At 51.7% G+C, this 25,251-nt stretch overlaps 11 protein-coding genes across 11 annotated transcripts; 7 read left to right on the top strand and 4 right to left on the bottom strand.

Moving 5' to 3' along the window:
• The first annotated feature begins 55 nt into the window (after positions 1 to 55).
• Positions 56 to 2,035, top strand: POJ06DRAFT_81140 (S-adenosyl-L-methionine-dependent methyltransferase). The gene is made up of 3 exons (XM_056191597.1): positions 56 to 397; positions 459 to 645; positions 698 to 2,035. Exons 1-3 carry the CDS (start codon positions 176 to 178, stop codon positions 1,789 to 1,791), a joined length of 1,503 nt encoding a protein of 500 aa, XP_056045757.1. The 5' UTR covers positions 56 to 175; the 3' UTR covers positions 1,792 to 2,035.
• Positions 2,036 to 2,877: 842 nt separating this feature from the next.
• Positions 2,878 to 3,445, bottom strand: POJ06DRAFT_81120 (uncharacterized protein). Its single transcript, XM_056191596.1, has one exon. It carries the CDS (start codon positions 3,231 to 3,233, stop codon positions 2,937 to 2,939), a length of 297 nt encoding a protein of 98 aa, XP_056045756.1. The 5' UTR covers positions 3,234 to 3,445; the 3' UTR covers positions 2,878 to 2,936.
• A 108-nt stretch (positions 3,446 to 3,553) lies between these two features.
• Positions 3,554 to 4,303, top strand: POJ06DRAFT_193939 (14-3-3 domain-containing protein; the record flags this gene model as incomplete). Its single annotated transcript, XM_056184934.1, has 2 exons — positions 3,554 to 3,834; positions 3,901 to 4,303. The coding sequence occupies 2 exons, from the start codon at positions 3,554 to 3,556 to the stop codon at positions 4,301 to 4,303; spliced, it is 684 nt and encodes a 227-aa protein (XP_056045755.1).
• Positions 4,304 to 4,443: 140 nt separating this feature from the next.
• Positions 4,444 to 5,575, bottom strand: POJ06DRAFT_249331 (uncharacterized protein). Its single transcript, XM_056187153.1, has 2 exons — positions 5,214 to 5,575; positions 4,444 to 5,164 (listed from the first exon to the last, which is right to left on the bottom strand). The coding sequence occupies exons 1-2, from the start codon at positions 5,301 to 5,303 to the stop codon at positions 4,523 to 4,525; spliced, it is 732 nt and encodes a 243-aa protein (XP_056045754.1). The 5' UTR covers positions 5,304 to 5,575; the 3' UTR covers positions 4,444 to 4,522.
• A 24-nt stretch (positions 5,576 to 5,599) lies between these two features.
• On the top strand, positions 5,600 to 7,656 carry POJ06DRAFT_249329 (major facilitator superfamily domain-containing protein). Its single transcript, XM_056187152.1, has one exon. The coding sequence runs from the start codon at positions 5,865 to 5,867 to the stop codon at positions 7,497 to 7,499; it is 1,635 nt and encodes a 544-aa protein (XP_056045753.1). The 5' UTR covers positions 5,600 to 5,864; the 3' UTR covers positions 7,500 to 7,656.
• A 797-nt stretch (positions 7,657 to 8,453) lies between these two features.
• On the top strand, positions 8,454 to 9,655 carry POJ06DRAFT_81082 (uncharacterized protein). Its single transcript, XM_056191595.1, has one exon. It carries the CDS (start codon positions 8,599 to 8,601, stop codon positions 9,430 to 9,432), a length of 834 nt encoding a protein of 277 aa, XP_056045752.1. The 5' UTR covers positions 8,454 to 8,598; the 3' UTR covers positions 9,433 to 9,655.
• Positions 9,656 to 9,951: 296 nt separating this feature from the next.
• POJ06DRAFT_207975 (SNF2 family N-terminal domain-containing protein) lies at positions 9,952 to 13,657 on the top strand. The gene is made up of 4 exons (XM_056185398.1): positions 9,952 to 10,511; positions 10,575 to 10,841; positions 10,896 to 12,642; positions 12,698 to 13,657. Exons 1-4 carry the CDS (start codon positions 9,972 to 9,974, stop codon positions 13,543 to 13,545), a joined length of 3,402 nt encoding a protein of 1,133 aa, XP_056045751.1. The 5' UTR covers positions 9,952 to 9,971; the 3' UTR covers positions 13,546 to 13,657.
• Positions 13,658 to 14,134: 477 nt separating this feature from the next.
• Positions 14,135 to 15,614, bottom strand: POJ06DRAFT_81059 (ligand-effect modulator 3 family). Its single transcript, XM_056191594.1, has 3 exons — positions 15,426 to 15,614; positions 15,315 to 15,351; positions 14,135 to 15,245 (listed from the first exon to the last, which is right to left on the bottom strand). Exons 1-3 carry the CDS (start codon positions 15,526 to 15,528, stop codon positions 14,183 to 14,185), a joined length of 1,203 nt encoding a protein of 400 aa, XP_056045750.1. The 5' UTR covers positions 15,529 to 15,614; the 3' UTR covers positions 14,135 to 14,182.
• A 961-nt stretch (positions 15,615 to 16,575) lies between these two features.
• Positions 16,576 to 17,931, top strand: POJ06DRAFT_81039 (uncharacterized protein). Its single transcript, XM_056191593.1, has 3 exons — positions 16,576 to 16,776; positions 16,843 to 16,876; positions 16,959 to 17,931. Exons 1-3 carry the CDS (start codon positions 16,716 to 16,718, stop codon positions 17,449 to 17,451), a joined length of 588 nt encoding a protein of 195 aa, XP_056045749.1. The 5' UTR covers positions 16,576 to 16,715; the 3' UTR covers positions 17,452 to 17,931.
• A 508-nt stretch (positions 17,932 to 18,439) lies between these two features.
• POJ06DRAFT_266904 (uncharacterized protein) lies at positions 18,440 to 19,831 on the bottom strand (the record flags this gene model as incomplete). Its single annotated transcript, XM_056189194.1, has 1 exon — positions 18,440 to 19,831. The coding sequence occupies one exon, from the start codon at positions 19,829 to 19,831 to the stop codon at positions 18,440 to 18,442; it is 1,392 nt and encodes a 463-aa protein (XP_056045748.1).
• A 2,913-nt stretch (positions 19,832 to 22,744) lies between these two features.
• POJ06DRAFT_294799 (uncharacterized protein) lies at positions 22,745 to 25,181 on the top strand (the record flags this gene model as incomplete). Its single annotated transcript, XM_056190482.1, has 3 exons — positions 22,745 to 22,814; positions 22,838 to 22,921; positions 23,010 to 25,181. The coding sequence occupies 3 exons, from the start codon at positions 22,745 to 22,747 to the stop codon at positions 24,803 to 24,805; spliced, it is 1,950 nt and encodes a 649-aa protein (XP_056045747.1). The 3' UTR covers positions 24,806 to 25,181.
• Between the last annotated feature and the right edge of the window lie 70 nt (positions 25,182 to 25,251).

Here is a 25,251-nt window from a genome sequence, read left to right as displayed (position 1 = left end):
ACGCTGATTGTTGCTGTGCGGCTCGATGGGAACCCATCTCACACCATCGATTTTTTTTAAGACTGGAAATTACTTTACGAGGTCTGTTCAAACCTAAAGGGGTAGTGACACGCTGATTTGACTATCGAAATATAATTATGATATATTTGCTTGAGATCTAAGCTCACGATCCGTCATGAACCTCTATCTCGATGCCTCGAAGTTCATTAAGCCGAAAACCTCGTTTGCCAAATCGTCCGCATCCAACTTCTCTGACCTCCAATCCGCAATACAGACGTCGCTGCCGTCACTCAAATCCGACCCGAAGCGCATTTACGCATTGCTACGGTCAACGATTCGGTATAAAGAAATTATAGATGACGTGTTGAACCAGGCTGAGTTATTAAAGCATGAGAAGGTTAGTGTTTTGCTTATTTGCGTGTGTTGTGGAGAGAACGCGAAAAGTGGTAATAGGGTAGATATCGTATAGCCTGGCCATTGTCCTGGTCCACGACTTTTTGATCTCAAAGACGGGTATAACGGCCGGTAAAGGTCCCCTGAAAGACGCGATATTGCGGCACAAGACACGACTGAAAGGAGAATTTACCAAGGTAAAGATTAAACGAGGAATCAGAGATTTGGCGGAGTTCAACTCGAGTAGTAGTGGTATGTATCAAACGAGGGTGTACTGGGTCACAGTGGATTGACAATGAGTCAGATCGGACTATACGTTGGATTCGTGTTAACAAGATACTGTCGTCCTCGCTTCCTGCTTCCCTTCCGTTCACGGAAACGTCAGAATTTCCGCCGCCGCCGGGGACTATTTTCACGGACAAGTACATCCCGCATCTTTACGCGGTCGCTAACTCACACACCCGCAAACTTACCTCAACACAAGCATATCAACGCGGCGAATTAATTGTCCAAGACCGCGCGTCCTGCTTCCCTGCCCACATCCTCTCTCCAGAGCCTGGGGAAATCGTCGTCGATGCGTGCGCGGCGCCGGGGAATAAAACCTCGCATTTGGCCGCGATAATGGGCAATATCGGCAAAGTGATTGCGTACGAATTGAATTCCGATCGGGCAAAGGTATTGCAACGCATGGTTAAGCGCGCCGGCGCGAGCATTGTGCGAGTGGAGAATAGGGACTTTACGGACGGTACGCCGGAGGAGTGGCAGGAGGTTACGAAGGTATTGTGTGATCCATCGTGCTCAGGGTCGGGTATTTTTAGGAAAGAAGGGTTTGTTGTTGCAGCTAGTGGCGACGAGACAGAGGAGCACGAAGAGAATGGTGAGGATACAAGTGGTGACGCACTGAAGAAGCGGTTATTGCATTTGTCGATTTTCCAGACCAAGATAATGAAGCATGCACTGACGAAGTTTCCAAAGGCGACGAGGGTTGTGTATTCTACCTGTTCTATATACTCTGAAGAGAACGAAGATGTCGTCCGGAACTTACTGACCGATCCCGAGATTGCGAAGCTGGGATGGCGGGCCATGACTCGGGACAACGTCATTCCGACTTGGCATCGACGAGGGTTGACGGAACGGTTTGAAGGGATGCGGGGGCAGCAGAGTCCGGAAGAGATAGCGGACGGATGTGTGCGGGCTGACCCGATTGTGGACGGTGGCATTGGCTTCTTTGTCGCAGGGCTCGAGCGTGACGATGCACATAGTCATAAACGAGTGGCTGATGGCGACCATGATGCTGACGAGTGGAATGGGTTTGACGATGCAGTTGACAGTATTCTGATTGAGACTGCGCGAAAGAAGAGAAATAAGAGGAGGAAGAGGAATGTGAAGGGCGTGTGAGATTGTTGCGGATATGCATGATAAGGCGTTTCATACTTTTCGTATTTTCTAAATGATAAACCACCACATACGAGTCTCCAATCACACTCTGTACCGTCGAGGTTCACCACACTAGAACCAGATTCTGACAGCGCATAGTATAAAAGTAAAATACTAATCTACGTTCGGCTGGCCACAAATGAATTCCAGAGTTATCGCGATAGTTGCACGACCGCTGTGCACATGACTTGCTAATTATTGACAGAGTTCTGCTTCAAAATTTCTTGCTGACTATTATAGTATACGGGCGTGAGGTCTTGTCGAACGATCTCTTCTGCATTCGCATCCGCATGCTCATCCTCAGTTAACAAGGCACTACGGAAACAATACTCCTGCAGATCTTGTCCCTAAAGCCAATAAGATAACCAAAATTTAAGCTGACAGAGACAGTTTATAAATCATGAAACAGTTATTCTTAGCAAAGGAATGATTAAATTGAATTGTATATACTACGCTGGTATGGGGATCGAGCAATATTTATCACACCACAGTGCGATCAAGCAGCGTCGCGTAGACGAACGAGAGCGGCTGTGATCTGTAATTTTGCGAATTGTTAATTCTATTATTGTGTATTTGATGATTTGCTGGTAGAAAGAGGATACATTTAGAAAGTAGAAGTAGCCTATCTAGATAAAGAGTGGCACGCAGGCCAGGCGGGGCGATTCGCAGCAGCAAGCAAAAATGGGCGCCAACACTACTCCCCGTTTTAGCTGCGTTTTGCGTTGAGCCCAGCGAAGAGCGCGCGCACGCTTGCACTTAGCGACAGTCCCAGGCAGCCCGGTCTCGCACACATTAACTACGCTCAACGCTTGCTTGCATCCGCAGTTTTCCATCCCCCAATACTCCCTCGACAACCCACCCCCAATAACACGTGGCGCTGCTACTCCTCTTTCGTTGGATCTCGTTTCCCTTAGACCTTTGCCCTTCGCACGCCTCAATCCGGTACGGTCCCTCCCACCCCACGCTCAACCTTAAGTCGCAGCGGAGAAAACATTCGAACGATCACCCTCATCACTCCCTCTATCCACCATGACTTCTGAAGTAAGTGTCAACTGCATTATTTTCTCTATTTCCTTCCCGCCGATCATTCTGGTTGTCCGCAACGCCTACTGTTTGCGCGGCGTTGTGCGATCTGATGGGTCGTCGATCACCGAATAGCGCGCCAAAGACGCGCACATGCTAGCCTGCTGCTTGCGCATGTTTGCAACTATTGATAAAGTCGTCGCCATAGCGTTTGATTTACGGAAACGAAACACTTGATAGAAGTACTTCAGTCCGCAGAAGTTATTGTTTGGATTTTCTGTGTGGTGCTTCGAACTCTGTGTGCATGTGCGAGACATCGCGAATGATGCCGCGTACGTAATTATACATAGAAAGCGAACCAGCGAAACAAATAAGAACATAATGAGGATGACATGGGCGCGGTGCGATTGCAGATGTCGCGCGTGCTCGGCGCTTGCCGAGGCTTAGGATATATGGAGTCTGATCTGTGGAGTTGTGCAATTAAGTCGAATAATACTGACTGTACTTGCAGAGAGAAACAAAGACCTTTCTTGCCAGGCTTTGCGAGCAGGCCGAACGATATGATGGTATGCAAATGGAATGCATTGTATTCAGAAGAGATTATACTAAAATGCAGCAGAGATGGTCACGTACATGAAGGACGTCGCCAAGGTGAGTGACAGTCTTGCTACAGTTCTACTATTATTGTAGGTCCTAACGAATGAAGCTCGGCGCGGAACTGTCTGTGGACGAGCGTAATCTTCTCTCGGTTGCCTACAAGAACGTGATTGGCACCCGCCGCGCGAGCTGGCGAATTATTTCGTCGATCGAGCAGAAGGAAGAGGCCAAGGGCTCTGAGCACCATGTTTCGCAGATCCGAGAGTACCGCTCCAAGATCGAGAGCGAGCTCGAGGACGTATGCGGGGATGTTTTGGCAGTGCTGAGCGAGTACCTGATCCCGCAGGCTGAGAGCGGAGAGTCCAAGGTGTTCTACTATAAGATGTACGTTCGAGTATTATTATTTTGTCCGTTCACTATTGTGATGTATGATGCTGATATCGTGGTCAGGAAAGGAGACTATCACCGCTATCTGGCCGAGTTTGCGTCCGGCGAGAAGCGGAAAGAGGCAGCTACTGCCGCGCACGATGCGTACAAGACCGCGACCGACATTGCGCAGACGGACCTGACGCCCACGCACCCGATCCGTCTCGGCCTCGCGCTCAACTTTTCTGTGTTCTACTACGAGATTCTGAACTCGCCGGACCGCGCGTGCCATCTCGCGAAGCAGGCGTTCGACGACGCTATCGCCGAGCTGGACTCATTGTCTGAGGAGAGCTACCGAGACTCTACGCTGATCATGCAGTTGCTTAGGGATAACCTGACGCTCTGGACTAGTGATCTGGAGGAATCAGCGCCAGCGGAGTCAGAGGCTAAGAAGGATGCGGACGGCGATGAGGAGCTCAAGGATTAAAGATAAAGAATCGTAACTTGTTCGTCGTTTCGTAAGTTATTTGTTCCGCTTGTTATAGTTATGTCGTATGTGCGTTGTGGTCGTATGTTATAGTGGATATTTCATATATATTTATAAAATAATGATAAGAGCTTATTTTTATTTGTGCAATTATAATCCATGGTATTCGCCTACACCGACATACGTTCGATTTCGCACTTAATTACACACTAAAAGCGCTTAGAAAAACATAGCTGCGATTAGGCCCGCAAGCGAGAGAGAGCCGAGACTAACGGGGGCGAGGAGGCTGGCAGCGCCGGTAGAAGTCGCGGCGGCGGCGGCGACCGAAGCCGACGTGGATGCCGTGGACGATCCCACGGTTGAGCTCGAGGCTGGGGAGGACGAAGACCGCATGGTCGACATGGTCGACGCGGACGAGGTGGGCGCGGCCGACGATGACATCCTGGAAGAGGACATCATGGAGGACGACATCATCATTGAGGAAGACATCATGGAGGACGACACCATGGAAGAAGAAGTAGAAGACATCATCGAGGAGGACGACTCAGTCGAGGACGGGGAAGCCGAAGTGGAGACCTCGGACGAAGTGACTGGCGCAGACGAAGATGTCTCGACAGAAGACGTCGCGGGAGCAGAAGACGACGTCGCGGCGGCCGTGAGCAAGGACTCGACGCCGGAAAGAGTGACGCCGGCAGACTGGCACAAACTCTCTGCGAAAGCGACGGTTGTTTGTTGATCAGCTGAGTCGCATGCAGCCGAAACACAGGACGCGATAGTCCTTATGAACGCATCGGCCCTACAGAAGCAGGCGATGTCGAACCCATTACAGCCAGTGGATGAAATGGCGGTGCCGGCGCAGGACTGTTTTGTTAGCGATATCTTAATTGGCTCAGATGGAGACGGGACATACTTGAGCGCATTGCGGGAGATCGGACAAACTTTGGGCAGAAACGACGGCGATGAGGCCGGAGATAGCGGCGGCGACAGTTAGGAATCGCATTGTAACGGTATACAGGCAATTAATTGACTAGAGCTAAGTGGAGTAGAACAAAGAGTAGATATATATTAGAGCAGAGGGAAGAGGAACTCGAGGAGGAAACAAGAGTGGGGCAAACCATGGCATTCGGCCAAGCGAAACATTTGACATGCCAGACGAACAGAGTTCAATAACACTGGGGAGGAAATAGCAGCATGGAGGAGACAGTAACCTAAGCCATTCCTATAGATAGCTAGTGGTTATGTCGACCTCGAGCTTAGCAAAACTGCTTATGGCTAGCCGCGTTGCTACGTTGCAGCCGCATGGCCCCATCGAGCCAACGCCCGACACTTATCGCAAACAATCGCATGGGTCAGCCACTTCGCCTACTTAGCAACGCACCCAAAATAGAAGCCGTAACTAATGTTGGCATTGACCCGAATTACTACTAGTGCTCGGGTTTCTTTATGTCCGACCGAACGATCTCTGTCAAAAAGGCTTGTTTGTCACCAATAAATATGTGTCTGCTGCAATCACTACTGCTTTACCGACCTGCCTACACTGCTCATTAGCGCCATACAAACAATGCCATTCGGGATCCTTGATCCAAAGCTCGCTGCACATGAGCGTGTGCCTGGCACTGTCCACCTCTACGAAGCCATCCATGGCATTGACCAGTTCCCGTCCGCGAACCTCAAGCGTCAGGGAAATATAATCCTCGTTCCGCAGCCATCAGATTCGCCCAATGACCCACTCAATTGGACCACCAGAAAGAAAGACTTTGTCCTCTTCATCATATGTCTCGAGTCTATCATGGCATCAACCGTCTCTCCCATTCTGGCTTCCTCCACAATCGTGCTCGTGCTTTACTTTAAGGAGAACTTCCAGCGGATCGCACTCCTCACGGGCTGGCATCTGGTCGGCGCCGCAATCGCATCCGTCTTCGTCACCGCAATCTTCGTGAAGTACGGCAAGCGCTTCCCCTACGTGTTTGCGTCCGCTGTCCTCGTCGGTTCTTCGGCCTGGGCCGCGGTTGCCACGTCCTACAAATCCTTGCTGGGGGCACGCATCTTGCAGGGCGTCGCCCTCGCCCCATTCGAAGTCGCCGTCTTCGCGTCCGTCGGCGACATGTACTTTGTTCACCAGCGCGGTGTCCGACTCGCGCTCGTCAGCTTGTCTATCTTTGGAACCACGTTCCTGACTCCGATCATTACGGGTACCATTACGAAGCGCATGGGATGGCACTGGATGTTCTGGTTCGTCGTCATCTTCTCGTCTGTCACACTGGTTCTCGTGATTTTGTTTGTCCCTGAACACGTGTATAACCGCGACAAACGGCTCGACACCGATGTTGTCGGAGAAGATGTTGCCGCGGAGGCTGCTCCAGAATCGATCACCAACTCCGACGTGGCCGACGACGACAAGGAAAAAACAGCTTCGGCCGGGCAGCACGAGCAAAAAGAGTCTTACTTGTATTCGCTGAGGCTTTTTTCCGGCAGTAAAACCGCTCGCCCTCTGTGGAAAATATTCTTGCGGCCGTTCGCACTCTTCTTGCATCCAGCTATAATCTGGGGATGCTTGACGCAGGGCACCTTGATCGCCTGGACCGCCTTGATTGGCGTCGTTTTGGCCGCTGTATTCATGGGGCCGCCATTATGGTTCGACGAAGTAGAGGTCGGGTACATGTACACGGGCGCGTTCGTCGGTGCCATCGTCGGATTCGTGCTGGCCGGCGTCCTGTCCGATTTCTGCGCGAAATGGCTCTCGCGACACAACAACAACATCTACGAGCCGGAATTCCGCATCCTTCTTGTCATCCCACAGATGATCTGCGGTTGTATCGGCGTCTGGGGCTTCGGCTACATTTCGTCAGATATGTACAAATACTCGCTGTACCTGCCGCCTTTCTTCTTTGGTCTCGAGACATGCGGCATGATCCTCGGCGCGGTCGCGTCAGCTTCGTACATCACAGACGCCCACCGGGATATTCAGATTGAAGCTTTTGTCAGCATGCTCTTGTTCAAGAACCTGTTCAGTTTTGCACTCACGGACCGAGCGTACCCGTGGCTCCTTGAGTCAGGAGTCAAGAAAGTTTTTACCATTATAGGAGCCGTCCAGCTTGCCGTCAGCGTCGTGACTCTTTCCTTTTGGATTGTTGGGAAGTGGAACCGGTACATCATGCATCGGTACGATCTCCTGCGTATTCTACATTTGGAGTAGGGTGGTATGTAATATAAATTGGGATCTGGTCTGGAGTTTTTTTATTGGGATATGATAATGATTGGCAGATTTTTGGAATGGTTAACAGTTGTGCACTTTTGATTATACAGTAATAGAATGGGTTGATGTCGGTGCATATTATAAGCTTGAATAATCCCGGACCACCGACCCGAGGCGCGCCCGGGTCACGACCCATAACAAATAGAAAATCCCTGCGCATATTTGTACATTACGTCGACAAAAGTATAACACACGTGGGGCCCATTTTAGTAGCCGAAACCCTTGCTCATAGTCTTTCGCCCCACCCAACAAGTCCTAACCCGAATCTGCAGGGTCGAGGCTCAGTCACCTGCCAAGCGCACTGTGATGTTTCTTTCTTCCCCGCCTCGCCTAATTGCACGAATCAGATGGCGCGTGTCTGCGGTCTATTCGTGGTTGAAGGTGGCCATCGCATACAAACGAGAGGTTATACCAGGCATTGCAGTTGCCTCGATTGGTCGCGGACGCGTCAAGTCGAGCAGGATCCGAATACGAGGAGTCGAGGACAACTTCGGATTTCCACTTGCGCCACAACTGACGTGACTGCGGTGCAACTGCACCAAAACCGGTTTAGCGGCGCAACGCTCTCAACATTAAGTCACATGCGGCACAATCGCGAGTGGGCCTCGGCCGTAGGCGGCCTATCAGGGCTCGGTGGGGCGCGGCAGAAAATGCCCAAACTGCATGGTTCCGACGCACGGATAACGCATCAACTGCAGAGTCAGTTTGCCAGTTGCGCCACCATCACGACCGGCCCAAGACGATCATAAAAGCCCGTCCGCCCCTCCTCTGGCATGTTTTGCCAGTTAAGCCATTTTCGCCGCGACGGTTCCAAACACAATACCACATCCGCGCCAACTCTCCCTCATCGTCTATTTTTTCTACAGACGGATAGCATCCTAACTGTCTTGACGTTTTTCTTGGGTTTCTGTCTGGGTTTACGCGTTTGAAGAGTGCGACGATTGTTTTGATGTAAGTTCTTCATCCGGGGAGACACCGCGATCTTTGTCTTCCCCCGTTTGTTCGACGGACACAGTATCTGACATGCCGCAGCTAGACTATGGACGTCGACTCTGCCCTCGCCGCGAACCTCGCCGGCATCGGCGGTCCCCAAGACCCGACCGCAGGCATGCACCATCACCATCATCCGCACCACATGAACATGTCGGCTGCAGTCGCTGCCGCTGCTGCAATCGACCCGGCCATTGGCCTTAACGCCGGCGCGCAGGACGAGATTGACCCTAAGAAAACGTGCATTTTCTGCCACAAGACGTTCTCGCACCCTGGCTCGCTTGGCCGCCATCTCGACCTCAAGCGGGGCACAAGATTGCACCCGGCTGAGCAAGTCGACCAGCTTAGAGGCGATGTAAAGCGGCGCGGCGATATCGTTGAGATTAAAGCTCGACGTGCGCGCCGTGCAAAGGAGTACAATGCTCGCGATGAAGTCAAGGAACGCGCGAAGCTCCGTCGGAAAGAGAAAGAGCGCACAGGCCGTGCGAGGGAAGAGGCCAAGGGGAACTTTCTAAACAGACTAGGTTTGCCTGCGTTGCCGCCCCACCCGTCGTTTCCGTACATGGTCCTGTACTTTTTGCCGCCATCGCAGTGGCCGCATGATCCGCCGACCCAGGAGACGTATAATCAGTTATACTTGAACTTGGACCCGTCGATGCATATTGATGATGATCGATATCTCGACTGGGCATCTAAGGCCAAAGTCGCTTACGATAATTGGGTTGGCCTTCCCAAGAGTAAGAGAGTCGACGTGTGGAACCGCGAGCAGCGGTCGGCAGCAGAAGCAGCATTGGGTACGTTGACGTTGTTTGATCTGGGGCGACGGGAGGAGTGGTTGACGGATGAAGAGAAGAGGATTACTGCCATGGAGGCTATGATGTAGTGTCAAATCGGGATATGGTGGAGTTTACTACTTAGTTTGAGATAAGTTTGATGGTTGGGCTGGCTTTTGTATTTCTATCGTTCGTTTCGTGTAATGTATAGCAAGGAATCCTGTATTTGAATTGACATCTGCTCGTAGTCACCAGCTGGACCATTGCAATTGCTCGCAACTGTGACCTTAAGCGGTTTTCAATGAATGCCATACGAGTTGAATGTGGTCGTCGATTGAGTTAATCTGTCTCTGCACCATCAACTACGTGGATTTTAGTCCAAATAGTCAATTCTGAATTTACCGACCGTTTTCACAGCCATATATTACGATATGCTTAGATGGTGGCGCCTCAGTCGACTATTGTCTGCGCTAGATAAGCGGATATCAGTAGAAAGACTCAAAACGCTTTAAGCTCTGGAATTCAGCTTTGTTGATGCTCTGCGTTGTGGGTTAGGGCCTAAATGCGGGCGGCTCGTGGCGAGATGTTACTTCCTAGAAGCAGGAACGCGCCGCCCAAACACTTGTCCACCAACACACACAACAAGACCATGACTGGCACCTCCTCCCCGACATCAACTGCGTCGAGTACCTCGCAAAGTGTATCGTCGCCATCCACGCCATTGGGGATGCCCAGCACGCCTGGTCCGCGCGTGGTGGACGTGCCGGGACCGGCCGCGACGTCTGTTGCCGCTGCTGCTGGTGGTGATGACGGCGTTATGAACGAGAAGCGGCGGCCGTTGCCGTTCGACACGTCGGTGTTTAAGAGTTCGAAGCGGTCGAAAGCGGCGCCGGTAATTGTTATTGAAGATGATCCGCCGGAGTTGATTAGCTTGCTGAGCGACGACGAGGATACGGACACCCAGTTAATTGCTATATCGCCTGTGAAAAAGAAACAACCACCCACGTCGTCAGTCCAGAAACAGGAACTGCAGAGGCCGAAGTATTCGTTTGCTGATATGTTGAAGCTAAATGATCCAGTGAAGAAGGCGGGGACTGGTCCACGTCGACATGACGCGTTACTGGGGGTGCTTGAAACCAAGATCGTGGGGTTGCAACATTACAACGGGGCTATTATGAGTGGCGATATGGTGAGTGTTCTTTCTCTGTCTGCGCGGGGCAGAGCGATGCCGAGTGTTAACACGGTTCGATAGGTCAATGTGGCCCGCGATAAATATAATCAGTACGACAGCAACGCGTTTCGCGTTGATAACATGAGCGGCCAGCAAGTTGGTCATCTTCCACGCGACATGGCACGCAAGCTCGCGAAATACGGCGACAGCGGGGCTATTCAGCTCAAGGGACGGGTCGTCGGATATCCCGGTGGGTTCGATGTTGCGCTTGATTTGGAAGTTTACACGTACCGGGATAACCTGATTCCTCTCTCTCTCGAGTTCGCTAATGACAGAACCAAATTTGTGGTGAGTATTGTCTAAATTCTCTACACGTAAATAGTGAGGTGCTAATCCTGCTAGTCCCGCGAAGTCGCGGCTATTCGTCAAAACCTCGGGTTTGGCGATCGACGTTCGATCGCCAGCCCAGTGCCTGGTCCGGGCATATCTGGACTTAGTGGGCTTAATGGCCAACCGCCGATGTACGCCAACGAACCCTTGGCGGCCATCCACGGTCCCGTCGACGTCGAAAATCCATACGGACTTCCTCTGGAGCTAATTGGCGAAGTAGGAGAAGCCAACGCTCGTGGCTTCTCAAACGCACGGTACGGTCACACCGAGGACACGTTGAAGAACCTGCCCAAGGCGTCCCAACCACCCCGCATCGCGACCAAGATGCTTGATTATCAGTTACAAGGACTTGGATGGCTATTACAGCACGAACATCCACATTTATCCAAAAAGACGCCGACACAATTCTGGACGTGGGTCCGTGGAAACAGGTTTTGGAACCGCATGACGAATTTCCAGACCGAATCGCCGCAACTGTTCAGCGGCGGGTGTCTGGCGGACGATATGGGTCTCGGCAAAACTCTTCAGCTTATATCGCTTATCTGCAATGATCCGCAAGTCGCAGTGCGAAAGGGGCTTATCAAGACTGACACTACGCCGCAAAAGTACGTTGGCCTGCCATCGTTGATTCTCGCGCCGGTTGGATTAATGTCAAACTGGTCGGGCCAGATTCGCGCCCATGTGGATCCAGATAGTCCGTTGAGGGTGCTGGTGTGGCACGGCAACAAAAAGATTCCGAATGTCAGGTTTGCAGACTACGATGTCGTTATTACATCCTACGGTAGCGTCACGTCAGAGTATAAAGAGATGGAAGCGTTGGCGGATCCCGAGAACCTTAGGCCGGTCAAACGAACACCAAAGAACATGCGCATATTTGAGCAAGCCTGGCGCCGCGTGATTCTTGACGAAGCACACATCATCCGGAACCCTACGACCAAGGTCGCTTTGGGCGTTCTCCGCATCGACGCATACTCTCGGTGGGCACTTACAGGTACGCCGATTATGAACTCCCTGCAAGATTTATTCTCGCTTGTCAGGTTTTTCAAGATGTCGGGTGGTCTTACAGATCGCGCTGTGTTTGAAAGGGTTATAACCCGCGGATTTAATCTCAAGGATGGCGAGTCAGAGACGCGGTTACAGGCGCTCATGATGACACTCTGCCTCCGCCGTCTCAAGTCCATGCATACAATAGTCAACTTGAACCTCCCTCCATTAAATGAATACATGCATACAATCGAATGGACAAAGGCCGAGCGACAAGTCTATGACGCCATGGAACGCGAAGCGCAAGGCGTCATGGAAAAGTATCGAGACGCCAGGGAAGGCGAAGGCAGAACAAAGTACATCTATCTCCTCGAAGCTCTTCTCCGTCTCCGTCAGATCTGCAACCACAAAGCACTGTGCGGTGAGCGAATACGCGGTGTTGCTGACATCGCGGACAAGCCGGTCGTGGAGGCTACACACGACGGTGTCTTGGCATTGCAACTTCTGTTGCAGGCCGCCATCGATAATGAAGAGGAATGTCCTATTTGTTTCGAGACACTGCATGACCCGAGAATTACGCTATGCAAGCATATATTTGGGAAGGATTGCATTGAGGATGTCATCAAAGCTGGGCAGCCGTGCCCAATGTGCCGTGCACAGCTCGGCGACCCTAGGCACTGGCTGGTGGCGCCCATGGACGAGACAAAGTCGAATGATACAGTAGTTGCTGAGGATAGCAGTAGCAAAGTTGAGGCAATTATGAGGATTCTGAAAAGTATGGGCTCTTTGTCTATAGTTTGTAGGTTAGGTCACGACTAACGATATTGCAGAGACCAAAGAGCAAAACGACTCAGCGGCTCGGGACGACAAACCCGTCAAGACAATCGTATTCTCGCAATGGACTTCGTTCCTCGATATAATTCAAGTTCGCCTCGTCGAAGCTGGCATCGGGTTCACTCGAATCGACGGCCAGATGACAGTTCCCGAGCGTGACAACGCGATCCTGACGCTCAACCAAGACAAGCGCATTACGGTCATGCTCGCCTCCCTCGCGGTCTCGTCCACGGGCTTGAACTTGACTGTCGCGAGCCAGATCATTATTAGTGACCTGTGGTGGAACGTTGCCCAGGAGCGCCAGGCTGTCGATCGGTGTTATCGGTTGGGGCAGACGAGGCCGGTGAACGTGTTTCGGCTTGTGATGCAGAACAGTATTGAGCAGCGGGTTATTGCGATTCAGGATGAGAAGGTCGAGCTGGTTGAACGAGCGTTGAACGACGGACGCAAGGCAACGAAGAGCAAGGAGGCGCGGCTGGCGGATATTGAGCGGTTACTAACCTCGACTGAGCAGCGGCAACATCATGCGCCTGCTGCATTGATGAATCCAGCTGAAGAACGACAGAGGCGAGAGAGGCGGCGTCGGGCGCGGGAGGAGATAAGGAGAAGAGAGGCGGAGGAGGAAGATGATTTAGGTGGGTTTATCGTCCGGGATGGAGAAGGTGAGGAAGAGGACGAAGACGAAGACGATGGAGAAGATGACGGTGCTGCAATCCTTACGACTCGACCGGATTCTAGCAGTGATATCGAGGACGATGACGACGACGACGACAACAATACGCGAGGGTCGTCGGATTTATTAAAGAGGTTGACTGCTAAACGGAAAGACCGCATGGGTTCATAGATATAGGTTGCTTACAGCGTGGCTCTTGTACTTTTAGATTTGTGATGGTTTTGTCGTATGTTTCTTAGACATATAATTCGGGGAGGTTGGCAATACAGTTGGCATAAACAGCAGTATTATCTTGACATCAATCAAACGCGTTCGGTCAGGTACGCAATTATATATAGTTAAGAACTTAGCCTGCCCTGGGCAATTCCATAAGTGTCCATCTGCTTGTCCGCTTACATCTATCTATTACTATTTCGAATGCCCGGCTCGCGCACTGCGCAACGTCAAGTACCACCCAAAATCAGTAAGTAACTAGGCCCAGAGTCCGTGACTTCGGCAGTTAAAAAAATCACTTCAAATGCATGCGATAAATAATTTCCAACTGCTTTTTAACTGCCATCTAATTAATATATACGACGCTTGGAAAAAAAAACCATACAATGAACACTACAAAAAGCACAAAAAGAGTCGTTACATTATAATGATAGTGCAGTGGTACTGTAACCGGAAAGTAACTGCGAAAAAAATTTCAGGGAATACGAGCCAAACATAGTCGCAAAGCCAATTGATGAATCGTCACAAATATTACAAAATAGAAATAAACAAAGGTAACCATGGACGACAGATCATGCGTGGGGAAATCACTTTTCTAGTTTCCGTTCTCGTTGTTCCACGACAAGTAAGTATGGTCGCCGAGCTTTCGAGGCTTGATGAGGTGCCGGAGCGTGAACAATAGTCCAAGGACGACACATAATCCGCCGACGACCAGATACGCGATGCCCAAGAACGGGTTTCGGCCACCGACGACGGAGCGAGTGGATATGACGAGGGTCTTGGTGCCTCCGTAGACGGTGGTTGGGAAACGCAAGCCAATGTCCATTTCGTAGATGCCGACCTGCATTGGCGTGCTGTCATTTCGCAGAACAAGTTTGCTGAACGTCGGCAGGCCCGCCGTTCTGATCCAGTTCTGGAGGGACTCCCACTGGGAAATATCGGGCAGGTTCTCGTCGGTGTATCCGTCAGGATAAGATAATACCCAGTTTGGTGGCGGAACAACTTCGGATGCATTGTACTGGGTCTTTTTGAAGCGCTTCTTGTCATTCGACCACGCAATGCCCTCGTCCGTCATCTCATACGTCACATTATCGGTTGTAAAGGGCGAGCCAATGTCGACATTTCCCATGAAAACCGGTGACGAGAAAGTATCGTTGAAATACGAATTGGCGATCAGCCCGCACGGATAGTACGGCTTGCCCTCATCATTGACAATTAACGGCTTACACAAATCATCACTCTTTAAATCCGCCGCACTCTTGGCTTTGCCTTCAATCTGGTCCTCGTCAATGGACTGTACATATCGTCTGTGGTTCTGGTAAAAATTCGTGAGACGATAGTATACCAAGATTGGCGAGGACATTTCGGACTCGACCGCGAATCGTATGCGGCAATAACTTTGCTGGCCTGTTGGCGCACTCTCGTTCACGTAGGTTCGCCACTGGGCGGCTTGCTCCGGTGCGCCGCTGCGAAAGTGCGAGCTCACGTACGGGGTTGGGATCGGTGCAAAGTCTGGGCCGGCGTCGGCGCAGTAGGTGTAGTCTATGTTTATTTCCTGGATTCTATAGCTCGCCCATAGAAGCAGAGCGCCAATTGGTGCGAATATGATGCCGACAGCGAAGAAAATCGGCAAGACAGTCTTTGGCGTCAGAATCGGCCTGGTCGCACGGTTAGTCGTCTCTACTACCAGAGCACAGAGCGATTCTAAAGACACAAAGTCTACTTACTGCCATGCTTTTAATCGTTGCTGTCTAAATGCAGTGTCTATCGAAATGCGCTATTAGAATCCGTGACAACCAGTATTCCAGCTTGCCAACAAACAACTAGGTGCAACATACTCGGCGGCCGCCGTGACTTTGGCTTCTTCTCCGTTGTCCGCACTTGCGTCTCCTCCAAGCTATCCGCGTCGTCGTCAGAATGGTGGCGGTGGATCAACGGCATGGTGTGGTACTATCTGTCCGCGTGAGTATTGATCGAGCTGTGGTTGCTATTTCGGTCGTGCTGATCTATATGTAGAATAGCCGGTATTGCGCGGCTCCGCAGTTATAAACCCCACGTCTCGTGAATGAATTGCAGTTGCGGGGTGGTAAAGGAACAGGTTCTATGCGCGAACTTAGGATTGTGGAGTTAATCCAGAGCGCGTATAAGGGGTGCTGATTGATGAGGTGAGGACGGGCCGACTTGGACGATGCTGCCGTCGTCCCAAGGCGGCGATGCGTTGCGCGTTGCGGCTGCGCCTCCCATAACTTGCTCGCACTAAACACTGAGGTGGTTGAGGGTGTAGGTGGCTCGCCACGCGACGAATAGGGTTGCAGGCAAATAAGCGGTCAGTCGCCAATTAGTTAACTCGCGACGAAGCGAATCTTGATTCATATACTAAAAGATATCCTGCCGACAAGCATACTTGCAGAGTTATTATCTGCCAATGAACCAACAATAGTCTGCGGTACCCAGCAATAAGATGCGACAGGTTGGCATTACTAATATGTAGTTATGTACGACATATATATTGTTTATGGAGACTATTAAGGATATTATCAATCTGAGTTAACTGACAGGTATAGTGATTTTTAACTAGACATGGCTGGTCTACATATCTATCGAGATTGATCAGAGCGTGCGTCGAAAAACACGAACTGCGATACCATGACTGTAAATCCAGACAGCGCAGCAGCAGTTAACAACACTAGAGGTAGACGATGCCAATACCACACTGACTACAGTGGCTGTGCAGGTAGCGGATGCCTAGGCCCATGAAATTGCCGACCGTGGCCTTAATAACTTGCTCCAAGTCTTGTGGTCCGAGGAATAATATCACCGATATTTTCGAGGACCAGTTCGTCGACATATTGGTCGGTTTATGGTAGGAAGCCAGTGCAAAATGGTGGTAGTTAACTGATAACTATGACCAGTAGATTGTGGGCGGATAGAACTTAAAAACGTGACGCAGGGCCAAAGTCAGCGCACCAACTAACGCCGACGGCTGTGTAAATACAAATCCAACACCCGCCCCGCTTCCGCTCGCCATTCACGACTACCACTAGTGCGAAATAACTTGCTATCGTCCGTCTCCCAATTAACTGTTTCTGCTTCTTATCGTTAATAGTCAACCCCTCAAGTCCAACAACATGAGTTCCGGAGGTGCACCTCCCGGTCCACCCCCTTCTGCCGCTCCGCAAGTGCCCGAAGGTACGTACAGGTTATCATACCGCCGCTCTTGGCGATAATCGTGCTGACTGATCCTCGCGATTACAGGCTGGCTTGCAAAGTACGACACAAACTACAACACGTAAGCAATCCCAATTTGTTTGTCTATGGTTTGGCTATGATTAGTTAGGTGCATGGGACTGCGGCTGATGATGGATGGTTAGGTATTACTATGTTAATTTGGCAACCGGCAAGTCGCAGTGGGAAAAGCCGGCCGGTGCAGACGCGCCGCCAGCATATTCATCCGCTCCTCAGGCACACCAGCAACAACATCCACAACAGGTCCAGCAGAATCGAGGCGACCACGGCGCCTATGGTGGTGGCGGGTACGGACAACAGCCATATCCGCAGCAGCATTATCCCCAGCAATATCCGCCGCAGCAGGGATACTATCCACAGCAAGGATACTACCCGCAACAAGGATACTATCCGCAGCAGCAGCAACAACCTATGTACGCACAGCAACAACAACAACAGCAACAACACCAACGATCGGGAATGGGTGGAATGGGTGCCGGAACCGGCATGGCGCTCGGTGCGGCCGGCGGTTTAGTGGGCGGCATGTTGCTCGCCGACGCCATGAGCCCCGACGTCGTTGTCGTGGATCAGGGTGGCGGCGAAGACTATGGCGGCGGTGATTTTGGCGGCGATTTCTAAGCGTTAGCCATATGGCGATCTTTCGGGTTGGGATTTTCGTTGGTTGCCTGTGTCGAGCGCATTTTGCTCTTCATATTCGTTTCAGAGAGCGATCGGAACATTTTGCGCTTCTAGTCCTCACTAGACGTACGTCGCGAGCGCGGGGCTGTCTTGTAACGACAACGCCGGCGTCGCCTTCTCTTTGCCCGCATTACCTACACTGCATCTTTGCTATCTTACAAACGTCGGAATTTTTGGCACAAGTTCATTCTTTTGATGACTTCGAGTTTCATGGTTGTCGTATCATGTTTGCTGCAGTAATTATTTCTTCTTCGTCCTGTCCACCAGTCTTTTAAGCCTCGACTTTCTTGTGATTTCTTTATGTATAGCGGATAACGGGGTAAAATACAAATAGTGTTATACCGTAGATATGCAGCAGCGTGCACAAGCCGCTGATTAAACTTTAACGTTAATTGTCTGACAGGACCGCCGCACGTTTCGCGTGGTGAGTCGGCCACATCAAACCAGCTGGCTTTACCTGCTCACATATTCGTTTTAACCAAGCTTTGGGAATTCGCGACGCCCCGGTAATGACTACTGCCGGGTTGGTAACACGGAGCTGTGATTGCGCTCATGTGATTTCGTCTGGGAGTCGTTCACCCGGTCCAACTACTGCATACAATCTATGGTAAGTGACTGGTTCATCGAAAAAAAAAAAACTGACTATAACAAATGAGTAAACTCTTAAAAATTAAAGCAGACCTTATAGGAAACACCCAGTTAAACAGCAAAACATAAACAAACGGACGCTAATAACTCAGATATAACACAAAAACCTCAGGCAAAAAAAGAGTCCATCATCGATCTAAATTATACCAGGAACGCAAATTAAACATAGGATTAAGAGATGCAAGAATGTACAATGAATCAATATGGATTGCCGTTGTTGTGTGGACTGTAAACAGCCTAGGCTAAGCGATCGGAGTGGCGTATGTACGGGTCGAGCGAGTTAGTCATCATCAAGGTTGATGCTAGGGAATAATTCCCGCCGGGGCACGTCGCTGAGCGGCGACACGACGAGCACGTCTCGATCATCATACTGCCGGACCTGCCGTACTGCTTTGTGCGGCAGGTCGTATGTTGTCGACGGAGTCCGGCCCCGCGCGAAGTCGCCGCCTTCGTCGGAAACGTCGTCGTCGGCGTCGTCGTCTTCATCGGCTTCGTATTCTGATTCCCGGGCCGACGCGACGGAAGACTGCGACTCGCGATGACGAGCATTGTCGGGCCGGTCTTCGTCAAGCGGCTCGTCGTCGATACATCCGCCGTCGCCGAATAGCATTTCCTCCCGGAATTGGACTCGCAGAGCGACAGGTGTTTCGGTAGCAGTCCCTAGGCAGCCCGCCAGGCAAGCCGGGGCGGTAGCTGTGGCGAGAATTCCGACCTGTTCTATCGGTTGCGGCCGGGGTCGTGGGGATCCGTGCCGCGACGACAGCGCCGGACTTGCGGTGCGAGCCCGTGATCTGTAGAGGTACTCGTGGAAGCTTTCTTCGCGCGCCATACCACTAGAAGGTGAAGGCGAGCGTGACGGAGTAGCTGTCGATGGCGAGAGGGAGTGGGCACGGTATTTGCCTTTCGACCGACTGGCGAGCTCTTCGGTCATGCTTTCCTGTGCGCCCGCGCCATTGAAAAAAAAGAATGCTGGGTCTGACAGCGGTGAAGGGTCCGGCAGCATGGGTATGCGCAGGTCGAGCTCTGTAGCTTGCAAGAACAGGTCCCGCTCACTCGCTGCTGCTGCTGCTGCGGCGGCGGCGGCCGACGCCGACGCGGCCGATGCAAATGACGAGGGAGGCGATATCGATGCCGACGACGACATGGACGACTGCACGGACGAGCTGCCATCAGACGACAATGATGTCCGTGGATACTGTGCGTAGTAGTTCAGTTGATGCGTTGCGGAGAAATGCGACTGGTCTGGGGACGGGACGATCGTGGGGTCGATCGAAGCAGTTCCCAAGTACTGCGCTTCGTGACTGAGCGACGAAGACTGTTGAGGTATGAATAGCGGTCGCGCATGTGGATGCGGTCGACGCAATGCGGAAGGCGATAGTGGCGACGGAAAATGGTTTGGCGGCGGTCTGCTCGGACAAGTGGTCGGGATCTGCACTTTTGCGTGCTGCTGAGACCCGGTCGCGAGCGAGGACGACGATGGCGGGGGCGGCGGGTCGGTCGCTATTTGACCCCGGCCACGGTTTGCGGACTCGAGATCGAGATTGTGCAAGCTATGGGCAAGGATATCATGCAGCGTGGCCGAATCTTGTTTGGTGCTCGTGGTTGGTCTTGGAGCTGCCCTGCGAGGTTCTCCCGGCGGAGATTCGGGGAAGAGCTCGCGGTCGACGGGCATGCTGTCGTACCGCAGCTTCTGAGTCCAGCCGAGGCTGTAAGACGAGTGGGACAGAATCTTGACGACGACGACGACGAGGAGATGGAGTTGAAGTTTGCGCGGTTAAACAGTGCGGAGGAGCAGACCTGCATGTAGACGACAAGTGTAGTATATTGGCCGGTCTTGTGAGGCGGTTGGAGCGATTGCCGAGCGCGAGAAGAGGAGGTGGAGAATTATTCTAGGCTAAGAAACGGGATCGAGTAGAGATGAGTGCGAGCGTCTGGCGGTCAGGCCAAGGGATTCACCGTTCGCCACGTAGTCGCAGCAGCAACATCAGCATCAGCAGAGTCAGAGCCAGAGGAGGTAGTGTTTGGCCGGTAATGGAGGACGTCGAAAAGCGTAAGCGAGTGGAGTGGAAACGGACAAATTAATTCAGGAGGCTGGGGGCGCTCTCACGGCTGCAGCTGCTTCCTCTTACAAGCAAGCGTCCAACAGGCCACCGGCACTCCAATTCCAATTTACGCTACCATTTACTGTAGTGGAGTTTTCACTCGCTGTCGATCACTGTCGATCAGAGCCCTGTTGCTATCCATGATGCATTTATTATAATTGCTGGTGGTGCTGCTGGTCGTAATGGCGGAGGGCTGCAAGGTGTAGTAGTGCCTGAATCTCGGCTGCGACGAGTCTTGGAATGCCGCACGCGGGTCTCAGAACAAAGTTGGAGCCGCACGAGGCACTGATGTCCGTGCCAGCTCAATCCGGACTAGCGCGAGAGATTTCACGCCGTGTGCGTCTGCCGTCGTTCTGCATCTTCTCGCAAGTGGAGTCTAGGATATATATATCTGGTTATCCATATACCAGGCCAAACACCTGTGGTCCTGAGGTATCTGATGCACAAGAATCCCACACGATATTTTTTGTGTGCGCAAATCTTGTCCATATTGGTCGCGAGAGTCGTATCCCAGTGGGCCTGGTCCGATTCCGTAAATTCGTCACCTCGCTAACTGCCGACCCAGACCTACGGATATCACCGACAGTGCAGGCGTCGCAATTGCGCGATATATTGCTGTTCACAAGACGTTTCGACGATATGGAACTTTTACTGACTGTCGCGTCATATTTGGTACGCAAAATAGCGGGAAAACGCGCGGGTGGATTCGACTGGCGACGCGTGCCCGCCGTATAACAAACGTTGCCGTGACTGCAGAATCCCATCTCTGATAGCAAGAGTAACTACTTTTTTGTTTTTGTCTATAAAGTCATCTGCGGTATACAAATATTGACTAAACAAGAGCACTGAAAATTCAGAAGTAAAAAAGTGACAAACCGACTGGACATACCGACTGGACATCCAATGGGCCCAATGGCTGACGACCATGTATTCATGTATTCCGAAAACCCGCTCAAAAATATGAGTGTATTGCGTGCGTGCGCCAGGATACTATTACAAAGGACTCAGCTCTTCACGGCTTAAGCCGCTCAACGGTTTGGTCGTGTGGCAGGATCAGAGAGAATAAAGAGCGGGCACTTGATTGCGCCGAAGGGTAGGGATTCGAACAAATATCGGCTAATGCCCAATTCGATAGACAAGATTAGGGCAAGACTGTTCCGTCATCTAGCCCATGTAGAGCACGAGTTAAGTCAAGCCCAAATGCCTCCCAAGGGTCCATCAGCTGCGGCGCCATGTATCCGCTGTACACGGAAGCAGCTCGATGAGACAAATATAGGCGAGACCGAAATCTGAGTCAGGCCACGCACTGAGACATGTCATGGCAAGCCTGAAACGCTGACGACAGAATTTACGGGGTGACGGAGTTGTATTACAATAACGTCACGATGTGGTACTTGCGGGGAGATTGCCCGTGATCCACACATGTTGAATTGTAAGCCGTATTTGATCCTGCCTTGGCACTCATTCGCCAATCCTATTGTTAGCCTATGACTGACCAAGAAGATCACCATGTCCGAATACGAGAAACGCAGATAGCATATGAATCACATGGTTGACGGTCGATGGCGAAGTCCAAGGAATCAGCTTGCGTATGCTATCATAGCCGGAAAGGCGAATCGAAAATTACTCGAGACCATTATTGTTAATAAATTGATGTTATTAATATGATCTCACTTGGACGTCATTTCCTTTCGCGCCGTGCTTCAAGCGCCTCATCGCCTCAAGCATGACAGACGCACCAGCAGATTAGGATCACGACATATGTACAAGCACGAGCGTTCATGACCTCCGTCTTAGAATACAGCGTCGTGATATGGGGGATGGATAGTTATCAGATTATTCTGGGGCCCCGCATTCGTCGGACTCGGATCTATAATGAGCGGATATCGTCTAACAAAAATGCAGCAGAATTGAATTTGTGCCTGGCTGGAATTAGCTTTAAACTGTGGCCGTAAATCGCCTCGTCACCCATACATTTCTTAGAATAGGCTCAATCCGGAAATCTCGCGACTTGCCGAGCGTCGCTAAAAACGCACGGCACCGCACGTGACTGCAAACACATGTGCAGGTCTCATATGCGCCGTAACCGCAATAAGTATGCGGCAAGTACTCCGCAAGTGCACTGTACCACATCTGCTGAGGCGCGTTTTTTCGGACGAATCCATTTCCGGTATTATTCTGGTGCCACTTTTCGTATGTTTGTGTGCTTTATCACCTAACAGTTATTCGGTTATTTGCACCATGGCAGTCGGATCCATCATGGCGGGCAAAGCCCCAACCCTAGTGCTTCGTCCCCCGCTGGACGTGGTGGTTGCTGTTCATCAGCATGGCTGAAGTTGCTCGTCCATCGCGGCCTTTGTCACGCATCGTCACTCTTGTCCCTTTTCGTTCCCCTCGACACCCTCAACTCAAGCGCAACAGCACAGCAACCCGCAACTCGCTGCTCTTCGGCACGCTTGTCCAGCAGCCGCTCCCTTTGCGCGATGTCCGCCGCTCCGCCAACCCACTGGTCCTCGCTGTGGGCCAGTTTCGTCTCGATTTTCATCGCCAGCGGTCCAACTAATCCACCAGCTAAGCTAGTCCCGTCGCGACCTCAACCTCTTCACAAGCCAACCTTGTCCGCACCTACGCATTTCCGCGTTTCGGCGTCTTCTCACTCTGTATGTACTGCTCAATTGAAAATCCGGTTTAATAGACCTGGGAATGAAGGAATTTGTGCTGGGAAAAGCTGTCTAATTGTCACAACAGTCTCACCTCTTTCGACCGGTGGTCTTCTCGCGTCTCTCTTCTCCGGACCCAAGTACTTAGTGTCCTCGTTCTTGAGTGTGATCTTTCCTGCATCTAAGCGCATCGATTCGAAACATGAGCCTGCACCCCTCGTCACCCCGGCTGAGGTCGCCCGTACGAAGTCTACCTCTAATGGGGCCGACTCCGGGTCGCCTGCGACTACACGAACTGCAAACCTGTTCCCTCAGATCATTCTCGACTTCCGCTTAACAGCCACGAGCCCTGACCGCGCCAGCTCAACAAGTCTGTCGAACGTACAGACCGCCACGCCCTGCGCTACTGACCCGTCCGCGACTCTTCTCCAGGTCCACAACGCTGGCGGCGAACTTGTAGGGTTCGACCTCTCAGACGCCGGTATGATGCAGTCGTCCTCCTCGTACATGCTTCAGTTTGCCCCCCAGGTCCAGTTCCAGCCCCAGCAGCAGTTTGTTCCCCAGCTTGTCCCTCTTGACCAGCCGTTACTGAACGCGCCGCCTGCAACCGCTGCCGATCAAGGCGATTTCTTGAACAAACTTGACGAGCTCGAAGTGTACATCGCCGAGATGCGGAATAAGCTCGCCGCCTCTGGGACTGGTCGCACTTCCATTGGCTACGCCGACGATGCCACGTCCCCAGGCTCTGTGCCCCGCGTTGTCCGTCGCCGCAACGAGCGCCAGTCAGTCGCGGCGCCGTACAGCCGTCCGATTTACGCCCCTGTCCCGTCGTATGGGCTTGAAGCCAACGACACCTCCAGCTTTGTTGTCCCGAGTCCGGATCCGACTGTGCAGACCTCGTCTGTGATCCTGCCTCCTAGAACCGTCAACCAGCCCTTGCCGTCGCCGTCTGCGTCTGTAGGTTCGTCTACGTATTCGCCTGCTGAATCGACGACCTGGTCCCCACCTTCGCTCGTCGACGATAGTTCGCCTGCCAGCGGGTCCATTGATGATAACTACACATTCTCTGGCAGCTTTTCCGACCATGTCGACTTCCATCCCGATGTCAAGTTCTTTGACGGCAACGCCAGTCTTGACTTTTCGGTCGCTAACTCGACCGGCACTGGCGAACACGAGCAGTTGGAAGGCGACTCTAAGTTTGTCCCGCAGTTTCAGCCCGAGCAGATGATGCCTTTTAGCACTATGCCTGTGTTCCAGCCGCCGTTTGGTCCGCCGCAGGCGCACAATCACTCATATCCGCATGGTGCGCACCCGCATTTCATGTTCGACGACACCCAGATGTCAGTCGCGCAGGCTCCAGTGCCACACATAGCAGATGTTTCCTCCACGGCATCGTCCTCACCGCGCTCGTCAATGGGCTCGCCACAGGTGTCGTCGCCGACGTCATCAAACAGCTCGCCGTCGTCTTCGCCAGGCAAGCGACATGCACTAGTGCATTCCCGATCGGCATCCCCAAGCCAACCTACGTCTGCACCAACATTCCAATGTCCGCACTGCCCGTCAAAATTCAGAATCAAGGGCTATCTAACCCGGCACCTGAAGAAGCACGCCGTTAACAAAGCTTACACTTGCCCCTTCTTTGATCCAACATCCTCGACACCATGCCACTCAACAGGCGGCTTCTCAAGACGGGATACGTACAAAACCCACTTGAAGTCGAGGCACTTTGTCTACCCGGCCGGCACACGGTCTGACCAGCGGGCTGGTATGCGCGGCTGGTGTGCTGCGTGCGGGATGTTGTTCGCTTGCAATGAGAACTGGGTAGAGAATCACGTCGAAGGCGGAGAATGCCGTGCTTTTCATGGCATTCCCATGTATGGCTGACGAGCAACGTAAATTTGGCATGTGCGGTAATGTTTTTGGTTTATAGGATAAAATATGGTGTTCGTGTTTTTTGTAGGGTTTCCGGGTGGTTTAAATCGTTGCTCTTGTATTACTGTGCTTTGATCTTCCTTGCCACTTCGAATATTAGCTTCTATTCCGTTATGGTTGATATACGTTTAAATGGGATTGTGCTGTACTATTTGCTAAAGTATTTCGGGTTATTGTACTTGTTCTTGCCGCGATAATAATGGTAGTATTTATTATTCTATATTTCGATTGGGGTATATGTACACATTGTTCTGTTTTGAACTTATAGGGTGATTTTATAGGGTGGTAGTGTGATAAATTTTAGTGTGAACCAAGATTTTCCCTCATGGTCGGCAGTGCTCTGTCACTGTGTCCTCGATCGTTAAGTTATGCATTAAATTTTGCTATTAATTAATGAC

Source organism: Lipomyces tetrasporus, assembly GCF_029532465.1.
Source record: "Lipomyces tetrasporus strain NRRL Y-64009 chromosome Unknown POJ06scaffold_3, whole genome shotgun sequence".
NCBI classification, from domain to species: domain Eukaryota; kingdom Fungi; phylum Ascomycota; class Lipomycetes; order Lipomycetales; family Lipomycetaceae; genus Lipomyces; species Lipomyces tetrasporus.
Note: the sequence above shows the minus strand (reverse complement) of the source record. Positions and strands in the feature narration are given on the sequence as shown.